General features: G+C 43.8%; 1 protein-coding gene across 1 annotated transcript in view; it reads right to left on the bottom strand.

Annotated features, from left to right (window-relative positions):
• The window catches only part of Abcd3 (ATP binding cassette subfamily D member Pmp70), a 27,922-nt gene extending 14,583 nt beyond the window's left edge, over nucleotides 1-13,339 (bottom strand). Inside the window, exons 1-7 of the mRNA XM_077644657.1 lie at nucleotides 13,068-13,339; nucleotides 12,737-12,776; nucleotides 12,631-12,677; nucleotides 12,511-12,562; nucleotides 10,475-10,633; nucleotides 932-958; nucleotides 438-578 (exon numbers count right to left, since the gene is read on the bottom strand). Coding sequence (XP_077500783.1) covers nucleotides 438-578; nucleotides 932-958; nucleotides 10,475-10,633; nucleotides 12,511-12,562; nucleotides 12,631-12,677; nucleotides 12,737-12,776; nucleotides 13,068-13,180 — 579 coding nt within the window. The 5' untranslated portion in view covers nucleotides 13,181-13,339. The remainder of the gene's footprint in view (nucleotides 1-437; nucleotides 579-931; nucleotides 959-10,474; nucleotides 10,634-12,510; nucleotides 12,563-12,630; nucleotides 12,678-12,736; nucleotides 12,777-13,067) is intronic.

Raw genomic sequence — 13,339 nt, 5'->3', positions numbered from 1 at the left:
GGTGGCCTGCCACATGTATTTGCATCAAAAATAATCCTGTTAAGGCTGAGACATGCTACCTTGCATACCAAAAGAAGTGGGCATTAAAAAAAAAGAAAAAAGAAACTGATTAAACTAGGCTACAGCCTTAGTAAAAACATTTGTTAAGGGCCATTTTGTATCTCCACTTTCTTTCCTTTTTTTTTTCTTCTTGTCTTTCTCTTCTTCTATCTCTTTTGACCTGGCTTAGCCTAGCTTGGCTCTTGGCTTGGCACCAAATTGAATCGGCACCAAGCCAAGTCAAGCCGCAGAAGAACAAGAATAATGCTGGCTTCAATTACACATTTCAGGGTGGGCTCCCATTAACGGCTCTCGATGTAAAACTATAAAACCGACAACACACGACGAGTTTGCACACTTCAGCAACCAACGAAGGTGTGTGAGGGCTGCTTCCTCACCTGCGTCAGCAGCTGGTCTGGGTTGGCAATGCGGTTGTCGAGGTTGCTCATGCGGTAGTAGGTAATTCCGCTCAGGTACTCCTTGTACAGGGCGTGGTGCAGCCGAGAGCGGAACCGCAGTCGAAGCTCGCTCAGCCCATACTGCGCAGAACGTGTGCAATGCACAAACACCACAGGTTGCGCCTGACAGCCTGGCACCCAGGTCACGAAAATTCCTAGGGGTGTAAGTATTCACACTTGGCTGAACGAGCCTTCGGAGTGGCTATGCAAACCACAGGCGTCCGTTACAAGCAAACCTTCCTCTATTGGTTACGGGCTTACCAGCTTAACAACAGGTGCAAGTTGCTTGACGACTTAAAAAAAAATGCATGCAACAATTAACCCCCTTTAAAAATAATGATGTGCCTGAAACACCCAGGCTAGGGTTTAGAGAAGGAAAAGCCAATGCCTGTGAAGCATGCAGATTGACCTTGTGCTCTTTGTGGGCAGCTTACCTTCAGGAGGTTGTTCACCATGGACAACTGCAAGTGCAGAGAAAAAGAAATGCAGCGTGAACCACGCTTGTTTACGAACATACGAAGCTACAAACAGAAAGTCCACTGGCAAAATCGGCCGGTGATGGTAACATCTGTATTTTTTTTTGTTTTTTTTTTTGGCTTTTTTTAGCTTATGAAAAGCTGTGTTTTCAGTGAAAGTAGCGTCTTTGTCGTTGCGATATGGTAACCTATTGATAAAGGTAACCTCGAATTTGTCCTCAGTGTTCCCTTAAAAGCTAAGCCTTCAGAACATAGGCAGCCACCACTGTATCAAGCACAGTTCCTTGCCAGACTATGTTGCCCTAAACCTACTGCGCATTTCTAATGTCAGTTGCAATGCCAAAAGAATGTTTCACAATGCAGCATATCCTGAAACCTGAGAGGTTTAGAATGGGTGCAGAAATACTACCAATGCATAGCATATGATAATATAAGCATATGATAATTGATGGAAAGAAGAAAAACAACAAAACTGCACAATTTTGTAAACTTTTCCTTTTTGTGACCTAGCCTTACAGATTGTTTGATGAAGAGCGTATTCTCTTCGTCATAGATATTATCAAACCCTTCCCCGTGAAAAACAAATGATGATTTCTACCTGATTTTTCCTTTGCCCTCCAAGTTTTGAAAAATACATGAAACCCTAAAACAAACGAGCCCAAGGTGTACTGCATCCTCTGACTGTTCACACGCAAATCCACAATGACCATCTTGGACTTTCCTTGCCTCTCCCAGCAGGCTAGTCAAGCCGGTCCTCAGGCAACAAGAGCACTTTTTGAGCACATAAAACTTGACATAATTCATATGAGGCATAGAGGGTAAAACTGCACTAAATTTCGACACATTTAAACGGACCAGATCTCTATGTTGCCCAAGAGAGTAATTAGGTCGTTCTATCTACACACCACAGTGTTATCCGTCATATGAACACATTCGAGTAACTTACAGACACATAAAACAAAGCGGGCACTTGAAAAGGGTGGCACGGAATCCAGGCAGTGCGAAACACCTCGCAAAACAGATGCACACAACACAGCAATTCAACGATGTACAAATGCTTATTTCTCCTGTTTGCAGCTGTCATAAACATTACAGGCCAGATCAAACCTTGGCAGACATGACTAACACCAACTGCACGCTTTGCAACAGGACACTCAAAAAAAAAAAAAACCTTCCAATGTCACGCATGCACGACAGAGAACAGCATGCTCTTATGATACACTCCCTGCATCAGTCACCATCTGTTTAGCTGACGAATCATGATCAGATCAGACAGCTAATGCAGACCCGTGTCACACGAGCAAATTTAATGCCATTAAGTGCTCAATACCTGAAGTTTGGATGCCATTTACATGGTGCCGAATGTGCAAATTTAATGGCATTAGCCTTGCTGCCATCTGCAACTTATCGAGTTCACCCCAACTCATTCACCCAAGAAATGCGTACTCGAGTCCCCTTTCCTCATGCAGGCAAGCCTGCAACTTCTTTAGAGACATCCTTCTATTAATTAGCAAATGTTTTATTCATAACTTGCAGCCAGATGAGGCACCTCCATAACATTTATTTAATTTATTTATTTATTGTTAACGGACATACTGCGGACCGTAGTTAGGTCCAAGCAGGTTTGGCACTTTACACAGGAATGAAAGGAGTAATCAAAATTATACAAAATATAGAGCAATTAACAACATATACGGCACTTACAACATACAGAGTTTGCAGCATCCAGGCAGTGCAAAGCACCTCAGCGATATGCAAATGCTTATTTCTCATGTTTGCAGCTGTCATAACCATTACAGGCCACATCAAACCTTGGCAGACATGACTAGCACCAACTGCACGCTTTGCAACAGGACCCTCAAAAAAAAAAAAAAACTGCCAATGTCACGCATGCACCACAGAGAACAGCATGCTCTTATGATAAACTTACAAGGAGCTTTTAGGTGTAATATAAAAAAATAAACAAAAATTACAGGGCAACTGTCAACACAGAAGGCACTTGAAACAAGAGAGGAGCCAAACTTGCAACTCATAAGGAGCTACGAGGAGGCGTAGCACAATACAGGAACTTAAACGCTAGTCCACGATGGGATAATTGAACCTGGGCAAACAGCTCCAGTCAACGATGAAGCGAGGAAAATAAGGAAACTTATACAAGTTTGTTCGAGCAAAATATGGCGACATTAAACCAGTATAGTAGTGTCGAGTGCTTCTAAACACTGTGGGATTAAATGTTGAGACGGATCAAGTCCTAGCCTGACAAGGAAAGAAAGTCTAAACAAAAGCTTTTTACCCAATATTCTAGGCACGGTACATCGTGAGCTTGCATAAACTTGGAAGGAAAATTGTATTTCAGTAATTTTGAATACACAAACCTGGCAGCTTTCCTTTACTCTATTTCAAGCTTCTTTATATTCAATGTAGTGTACAGATCCCAGACTAAGCACGCATATTCAAACTTTGGCGTGATTAAAGAAAGGTAGCTAAGACAATTGACATTAGATGGAGAATTTCAGAGCTTATGCCTCAGAAAACAGTTTTCTAAATGGCGTTGTACAGATCTTGTCAATATGTAAGTTCCGAGATAGACCACTTGTAATTTTCACGACTAAGTATTTGACAGCAGTGACTTCCTTTAGCTCAGAAGACCCAAGGCTATAACTATGCTTTATGGGATTCTTTTTACATGAAATGCAAATGGAAATGGTTTTCTCTGGATTAAGAGACATGCCCCAACAGCTGCACCAGTTTACAATGTTACCAAGGCCAGCATTAAAGTCACTTTAATGTTGGTTATTACCGATTTGACGAAATAACCAATCATCGACGTACAACTGGATCTGGACACCATGATAAACTTCATTGATAATGTCATTAATATATAACAGGGACAATAACGGCCCCAGGACATTTCCCTGGGGCACACAAGGCATGACAGGAAGAGAGCTGGATTGTTGCCCACCAAGAGCGACATATTGCTGTCTGTTACTAAGACAGTCACATCCAATACATAAAGATCCGTGGGAGATCAATTCGTTTTAATTTGACTATTCGCCTATAATGAGGATCTACATCAAAATCTTCGCTAATATCTAAGAAGGTAGCGTCTATTTGGCCGTTAGTGACAAGAACCAAGGCGTAGGACTGAACTAATCTAAGAAGATAGCGTCTATTTGGCCATTACTGACAAGAACTGAGGCGAAAGACAGGACTACAGATAACAGTTGCGTCCCTGTAAAGTATCCTTTCCGGAAACCCTGTTGACAATTTCATACAACTGAATTGTGCTCTAAAGAATCATGAATGCGAGTGGCGATATCATGATTCAGAAGTACGCAACCGGACGAAAGTAATGACATAGGACGACAGTTTTGGTGCACAAGCACTACTTCACGGGGTCAGACCCAACCAAGAATCTTGTGGCATCCCTGACCTTGAGGGTGAAGAATTAAAATAAATATTGCCGCAACTGGGTTGAACCCATGGCGGAGCGAGCAGATCAGCTTTGCTGGCCACAGCATGAGAGCACTATGCTATCGTTGCAGCTGATCGTGCCTCGTGTTAAACTACAACACACTCTCATGCTATGCACTGCACATCGTCGTCTTCATCAACTTTCATCTGAGGCGCTACCAGATCGGATGAGCTCAATTCTTTCCTTACCGCACCCACTGAGCCTCGTTAGCCGGCTAACAATGAATTTGCCCTCTGATTTTGGAACCTTCCGCGTTCCTAACGACCACAGTGCCTGTCTAGCTTGTAGCCAAAGAATCGAAGTTTTATTTTTCATGTAGTTTTCTTTTTTACTTCCTTTTTTCCTGCGAGGCAGCAACTTTTTAAAGTGCTGTGAAGACGCGGTACCGCGCTAATTGCCCGCTAAGGACGACTTCGCCGGTCGACTTTGGAGCCTTTTGCACTTTTTACAGGCACGCTGAGTAATCTGGATAGCAATTGGACAAATAAGATTTTCTTTTCGATGTGCCGTATTTACTCAAATCTACGCCGGCCTTGATGCTGAAACCTAGAAGTTGAAGGTCAAATAAAAACAAAAAGTTTCCTAGAATGCAAGCCGGCAGGAAAACAACTGAGAATGACAGCAGGGGCAGCACGCGAACAGCATTGATTTCCTCGAACCTGCTCGCTCCCTCTCACTCATCCTTGTCATTGCTGACATCCTTATCATTGTCCTCTTCATACAGTGCACAACCTTCTGTCATAGTGCATTGGAAATGCTGCACTTTCGGAACGCGTGCAACCAAGCTTTCCAGGATGTCATCCCAGGATGCAGCGATCCAGCTAGCTACAATCCCTAGTGAAGCGCTCTTGATGTGGCCTGTTGGAGTTGGCTCACGCGTTTCACTGGTCCCATGGAATGCCTCGCTCTATTGACCACTGACCTCCACGATTTCACGAACTCTGCCTGCTGATTCCACTTTGGGATGGCGGCCCTTCTTCGGGCCCGTGACGGCACCCCTCATTGCAGTGCAAGCAAAAAGTTCATCACGATTACAATGAAAAAATCCTCGAATCTAAGCTGCCCTAACAGTTTCATATCGTGTTTGTTAAAAAAAAAACAACAACTCTATATTCGAATAAACATAGTGGTTCTTTTTTTCTCGCAAGGCAGCATTTTTCAAGTTGCTCAGCAGCTTCTGCATGCGCGATAAGCGCTCTAAAACATTGCAAATCTCTGGACTCCATTTTGTCTGCGATTGATTACCCGAGCAGCAGCGAGTCTGAAGATACCGCCTTTTCGCCGGGATTCAGTTCTGACCTCGGCCATGATGAAAACCAGCCTGGAACACAGGCGTTCAAAGCTCCGGTGCCCATCTAAAAGATTTCCAGTTATAATTTTGTAGCAAGAATACTAATCAGGATAGACGTTCAATTTTTTCACAGATATTGACGAATAGAATACCAAACATTTTTCATATTTCAGAAAATTCTTAAAATGCTTATCTTTTTAGATGCAATCAAGTATTTACAAGTTTTGTTTAGTTTTTACCTAAAATTCTGTTGCAATTCAATTTTTTTTTTCAACGCGGCATTCGTTGTTCAGTTTTATATGCCTAGAAGGCACATTTTTGGCTTTGTTTTTGTTTGTGCATTAAATTTTATATTCAAAACTTTCCGCAGAAAAAAAAGCTACCAAAACCTACAAACAACGGTCATTTTCCTCCTGGTAAGGAAAAACCTAACATTGACCAACCCGAGTCTAATATTGTCGCCAGACATGCCGATGACCTAGCAAAGCAAAACCATGAACCAACGAGGCTAAACGCATGCTTTCGCAAGTCTACTCGGTGTAACTGTGTTAAAGCCCTACCACTTTTTTAATATCAGGTGATCGCCTTGCTTGAAAATAGGCATGACTCGTGCCGCCTTCCATTCACCTGGCACTTTGCCTGTGAACAAAGAGGTACGAAAGATAATGGCGAGGAACTTGGCAACTGATTCAGCATATCTACAAAAATAACGTGTGGGATATCGTCAGATCCAGAGGAAGTTTTGGTTTTTAGGTTCAGAAGCACAGAAAACATACCTTAATAAGTTATGAAATTCCGCTCAGATGGATGAGCGCATATGACACTCAGAGTGGATGGCCCCAAGACAAAAAAAAAAAAAAGCAGTGGAAGTAATTGATTGTTGAATTGGTGAGCAATGGCCCTTTGTTCATTGATTATTTTATCCGCAGCTACTGCTTTGGATATGGGTTGCTTTGTATCACTAATGTATCCCCAGAAGTTCAGAAGTTGCTCGGGTCAGTTTTTAAGTTTTGGAAAAGTGGTTTTGAAGTAGAAGTCTTTAGATCTGCGCACCGCATTTGCGAGGGCATTTTTGAGCTCAGGGATCAGATTTAGTTGCAGATGCTTCTTCTTTAGTCTTTCATTTTTCGCTCGAGATGAACAATTTGTCGATTCATCCATGGTGTCATTTTATTGATGTTTTTTATTTTTGTGGGTAAAAAATTATCTAGTCAATAGTGATATATTTCTTTATAAACTTATTCCAGAGTGCACATGCGTCCATTCCATCAAAATCAATATGTTTCCAAGTGATGTATTATGCGGCCGTCATCGGTGCGTTGAGTGTATGAAAGCGTATTGAAATGCTCACAAGGCGGTAATCAGAAAGCCTTTGTTCAATTCAGAAGCATTGCGTATAAATGCCAAATCTAAAATGGCACCAGTAGTGAGCGGTATGCGAGTTGCATGGTGAACGATCTGAGTCAGGTCATGTATGAACATATTATTGTAGACACCATTCACATGTTTGTTACACCTTGTACATTGTTCAAGGCTCCCCCAGTCAATACCTGGTCAAGCAATAGCATTTTACTTTTCTTCTATTTAAACATATGCATATATGACTTATCCAGGTACTCACTAGTGACATAAGGGGGCCTATCGAGAGCATAAAGAATAAGCCCACGCCCCCAGCATGATAGTCTCATACACAAGCACTCAAGATAAGGAACATCTTCAACTGAAGTGGCTTTTATTTTATTTTTTTTTATTACAATGGACAAGCCACCTCTTGAGGGCTTGTCCTTTCTTAACGCTTTATAGGAGGGTGGAAAAATGGCATCACTGCTTATGTCTTTATGCAGCCTAGTCTCAGTTATAATGGATAAGATTTCCAAGTTCATTGTTTTTTTCACAAAGCCTCGGGCATTAAGATTAATTATTCTCAGCTGCTTTTCTTGTTCTATAGCTGGTTCACTGCCTGTAGAAGACTTATTGAGTGAAACTGGGCGCATGCAAGATGGGGTTGATAGGCAATTTGAGATTAGCGATGATTTGCTTTTGAGTGCACTTGCAGGCGCTTCCTGGGCCGAGACTGTTTTTCCTCGCCGTTTTTTTAAGTGGTACCTTATCGTTCGGTTGTTCACCACATATGCATGTTTTACTGTTAATGTATAGCTTAGTAGAGACCATTGGCACTTTGTCATCCTGATAACAGTTTGGTTTAGCACTGTCTCATAACTTCATTCTTATAGTTCTGGTTTTGTGGCAAAAGTGCTCACCAAGGGAGAGCAAGCTGTTTTTCAGTTTGAATAATTTCTTTAGCATTTCATCCTTCTGCCATGAATCCGTTAACTTGAATATAACTGGCCTAACCTTGTGTCTGGTTTCCCCAGACGGTGAATTCGTTCTATTTCAACTTAGAAAGTCCAAGAGTTCTTTTATTATGTTCTCAAATACAGCGCTTTCCAGTGTTTCTCTAATTTTGCCCTGTTTCAGTTTGACTGCCTGCTACGATTTTCTAAGTCGTCAATTCTACTTTCTAGGGTTTGAACGAGGCTTTTCAGAGAATCAAGCTGATCATGGCAGGAAGCAACGTTGGCTTCTAAGGTCGATATGTCGATATTGCATCTAATTTACCATCTATAGTTGCTTCTCTTTTTATCTCTTTTATTTTGAGAATGAAGCCATTTCTACCAGCACTTCTGATTGACTCTGCTAGTGTGCTGACACATGAGTTTATAGCTAGTTTTTCAACTTTTCAACCAAGAACAGCAGCAGAACAACAACTAATTTAATATTACATTTTGACAGAACAGATGAGGTTTTGCACTCACAACCACTGTTTAAAACTGAGTAATATTTTTGACTGGCTCGTAGGTGTTGTCATCATTGTGGTGCAGGTTTAATGACAATACATCTGAACTTCGAAAATAATGCCAACGAACTTAAGGCATAAAGCATTTACTGCCATTTCTTGCATGCGCGTGACATGGTTATCTCCCCGAGACAGGGCTAATTGTCAGTTATTGCTTCTGCGGCCAGTTCTGGGCTTGCTTAAATGTGGCACAATCAGGGTGCAGTACTGAAATATTTTTTATTCCAGTTCAGGAAAAAAAAAAAAAACGGTTAGGTTACAATTCAACACCAGACTGGAAAAATACAGTGGCTCACAATAGATTTCACTTGTTAGCATATGTATGTTTGCACAGAATGTAGCAACAAGAGCGCAATAAGGTGCATCCATTGCAGTGAAGAACATTCAAAAGTGGTATTTTAAATTGCACAGAGAACAAGTGAAATGTAGCATGGCTGATAGTAACAAAATATTATGTCATTCTGTGTGCCTACAGGATCAATTTCAAAGCAGAGGAGGCCTACCAAGGGCAATTTGTCATACTGCATAGCACTGCACATGCCGTTTCTTCCTCCTCTACATATTATACATCAATTCATTCCTTGGGCAACATTACTGCCCCGGGGGATCCCCTGCCAAACCACCGCACCCTGTAGTATGTGGCTGAGGTCATGTGAGGCACAAAGTTAGAAAAAAAAAAAAGGAATTTAGTATGACCGTAATAGACCCCGCATGCTGGAACAGCATGCCAGAAAGCTGTATGTAGCTCCACCAAAAGGTATTCAGTGTCAGTACCGCAACTCGTGCAAAGCGAATCGCATTTGTCACCTCGGCAGAGCGAGTGAAAATTTTCATAACGTGAGGCGATGATGCAAGGCTTTGCATTAAGTTACATGTGTGGTCAGAAGTGATACCCAAAAGTTCATTGTTTTGGAACCAACCGTATGGCTTTTTGAGCCTTGGCAAAGATCACCTCTCATAGCTCACGAAGCAGGCTCTTTAAGGAAACACTGCTTTTCACTCATTTACTGCAGAGAAGAGAAAAACACGGCTGCCAAGCTAGTTGAAAAGAACTCCTCTTTCCTAATGAGGCTGTAAAGCTCTAACGTTACCTCTGAGCAAGGCATGCGTTAAAGTGGCACGAAAATGGTCGACTTGAAGTGAAAACTATTTCCTTTTTTTTTTTCCAGTTTTGCCCCAGAATGAAAATGTTTTCAGTCAAGATTTGAGTTGTGTGAAAATAGCACGTTATTTTGACACAGCTCCAGTAATTTCTGGTCCAAGCAAAAGTGGTAGTTTCTCTAGGTTACTGATTAAGTTCTAGTTTGGCTATGCATGGTGGTCAACTACTCCACAAAAAGTACCCCCCTTCCCAAAACTACTAAGATAGATGTGCAGGTTAATTTGTCCAGCATAACTGTAGCGAACAAACAGCTGGGCTCGAGGTATAAGAAGTTAAGTTCACTACAACAGACATCAATAAGTCGGGCCCAAGGTGCTGCATCTAGTGGTTCTATTTAACAGATAATAAGAAATGAACAAAAAGGACGGTTTCCAGCTGTGGAAACTTTGCCGCTGTGGAATGTTCACCGAACACCTGATCAACAGCCAGCAGAAATAAAAGGCATAGGCAAGCGAGGTGCGGCAGTTTGACACCACACATCTTGTCAGAGAAGAATTAAAAATGGTGACAGCTGCTGAAAGTAGTGCATTTGATGTCATCCGTCTCGTCTGTACTGCACTGCATGCTATGACATCCTCAGGTAAGAATTAAAGACGGTGGCAACTTGACAACTGCTGAAAGCAGTGCATATAATGTCATCCGCCTCGTCTACACTTCACTGCATGCTAAAGTCATGTCCAAGAGCAACACGAGAGGAAATGTTGGGTTGCACCCACCATGGGCATGGTGAAGATGAATGCCTGCAGCGTCTCCCTGAAGAGTGATGTGTTCCGGGAGATGATGGCCCGCTCAATGATGGTGCCATTGCGGATCAGCCAGATGTCACACAGCGTCCGGCCAATCAGCGAGCTGGCCACCAGAAGCATGTAGCCAAACTGGGAAAAACACAACACAGGTGCCACATACGACCTTGGACACTCGCAAGCAGTCCACCAAGCGCTGTTCTGCAGCTCCGTCCCTCTTGGCTTTGACCAAACACTGGCAAGTCTACCAGAGCCACTCAGAAAGTCATGCCTCCCTTGCACCACACACTAAACAAGTGGACTGGCATTGTAATATATTCTCGAGGGAGTAGTTGATTCAAACTGAAAATAAAATGCTATAATGTATGCACCCTTCTCCACGACTCTCTCTCAATGGGCTGCTATCTAGCAGAGTGATATGGGCCACAGCGCACCACATCAAAGAAGGAAGACATTGCCTTCCACAAATTCCCTGTTTTCTGCGAAAGGCACCATCTTTCATATCTGCACAAGGCAAAGATGACATAGAAACAACGCGCCAGCAAAGACGCGGATGTGTGCATCACTGAGACGTTAATCTCTCCACTTCACCTTCACAATATTGCCTCTTTTTTTGTAGCAATAGCTACATTACGGTAGCATTTCGAGACTTCAGCGTGGCGCCGAGGCTGATCACCTGGTTCGTCGCGTGGTTGGTCACGTGGCCAAATTCCACTCGGCGAGCTGTAGCTATCGCGTCACTCCAGGTTTAACCAGAGCTAAACCACCGCCAATTTTTTTTTTCCAAACAGCAAGTACCAGTTTCCCTATTTACAGACTCCCCTTCTTAGAAATCCTCTCAAAAATGGTCAGACTGACCAAAGCTCTCGTGCATTGTGTTAGAATATTGTAGTAGAAATGAAGGGAACTAAAAGTTACATTGGTGTTCCACCAAAATTCTGTGCACGATGGCACTTCTCTGAATGCCAGTAATCTACGCTACGACGCAGGGCTTGTCATCAACTCCCATACACGCAAATGAGGACTCAGCCCGTCCTTGTGAAGGGCGGCACAAAGAGCGTGGGTGGAACCTGCTTCACCCACGAGGAACGCAGGGTTAATTGCCCACTTTGTTAGCAATTAGCATAAATGTTGCAACACGAGAGGAAAAAAGAATTGAAATGACGTCAGGTAGCCACGTTGTGCTGCCTGCAAACATTTTTTCGTTCCCACCCCCAAAACGTGACATTTATGCTTACAAAAAAAAAAAATGTGGGCAACTGTACATAGAACAGCTCACTCCTGTGGCACGTCGTTAACCCAACGTCAGAACATCGAGTGACCAAGAGGATAGCTTTAAAGAAATAAGTTTCTTCTTTATACTCAGCTCTGACAAAGAGAAGAAAAAAAACTTTTCCTTGCACTCAACGAAGAAAGAAGATATTACGGCTACAGCCACGGTCAGTGAAAACAGTGGCACAGTCGATGGCCAAAACTTGGCGTACAGAAGTTAGTAGTACTCTTGGTTTGTTCCAAGACGGGGAGGCATTCAAGCGGCAGAAAATGAATGCTGGCAGCGTATTCATTGTGAGAAAAGGCAAAGCATTTTGCTTGTTTGTTTGTGCATACAAATGACGAAAATTCCAAAATCCTTGAGACAGCTCCATGACGCCTCATGTTGAACTCTCAAAAATAAATCCAAATGAAACTCTACAGCCAACAAGGTACGAGTATTTCAGGAATGTGCACATTTGGTAAGTAAATACTGTGGCAAAAGCTGGCTGATGACACTACTACCTGTTGCTGCTGGCAAAAGTCCAAGCGAAAGTACATGTCCATTGCCTGCCAACATAGGTTACATGTGCGAGCAAGAAACAAAATTGGGCATTACGGTACAGATCACCACGAACTAAGCATTCTAGCATATTTAAATCGCCCGGCCATAGTCCGAGTGGTCTCGTTGTCTGGACTTCACCGCGCGCCAAACGTCACATCTTCGCGCAAATGAATGAACGCATCGCAGGACGCACCTCTGGAGTGAAGACCCCGGGGATGACAACCTTGAGCAGGCTGCCCAGTTGCCTGCAAAGCGGAAAGACGTCGTCGTAAGCCGCGTCCGCGCACACTCCAGCAGGAAAGACGCGTCTCACCTGAAGAACTCGCGGTCCACGTGCGCCTTCTCCTTCTTGGCATCTTTCTGCGGACCCAAAGAACCCCCTCGAGTGAGCCCCGGCCTCGCCGATCGCGCATACTCACCTTGTCGAAAACCAACGCCGCTGCCGCAAGCTCCCGGCTCCTGCGCGGTACGAGTGCACTGTGAGCGTGCGTTCTTCGGAAGCCGGGTGCAATTATGCACACAGTTCTGGATAATCCGCGGCGACCGCGGGGCTGAATCGCAGTCCGGACCGACTCTGTCAGTTCCGGCAACGATTCCGCCAGCGCCAGGCAAATTAACGGGTAGCGGACTCGAACGACGGAAACTGCTGCACGGCCGGGAAAAGCCCGCAGGAACTAGGAAAACACGTCGGCCGGGCCATCCGCGCTCGCCTCAGTACAGGGCTCGACGGCGAGGAGTTCTGAGACTCACCTCTTCTGCTTCCTGAGGAACCTGAAGTGGGACCACAAGTAAATGAGGGCCACAGTGCCGGCGACCAGGGCTGGCCGCCTTTGGTCGAGCAGCTTGCTCCAGGCGGCCGCCATGTTTTCGTCTGCGGCCGTCAGCTGATTGCCGTGCGCGGCTATGGCGCGGAGAGCTCACCGGTCCGACGACTTCGGGCCACCCCCTCCCCACTTCTCTTTTTCTCACGTGACGAGGAAGCTTTTTTTTTTTTCTCCCGACGAAGGAGCAGCGAACGTAAC

The sequence above is a fragment of the Amblyomma americanum genome, chromosome 11 (genome assembly GCF_052857255.1).
Source record: "Amblyomma americanum isolate KBUSLIRL-KWMA chromosome 11, ASM5285725v1, whole genome shotgun sequence".
NCBI lineage: Eukaryota > Metazoa > Arthropoda > Arachnida > Ixodida > Ixodidae > Amblyomma > Amblyomma americanum.
The sequence above is the reverse complement of the archived record's forward strand: the minus strand, read 5'-3'. Positions and strand labels throughout refer to the sequence as shown.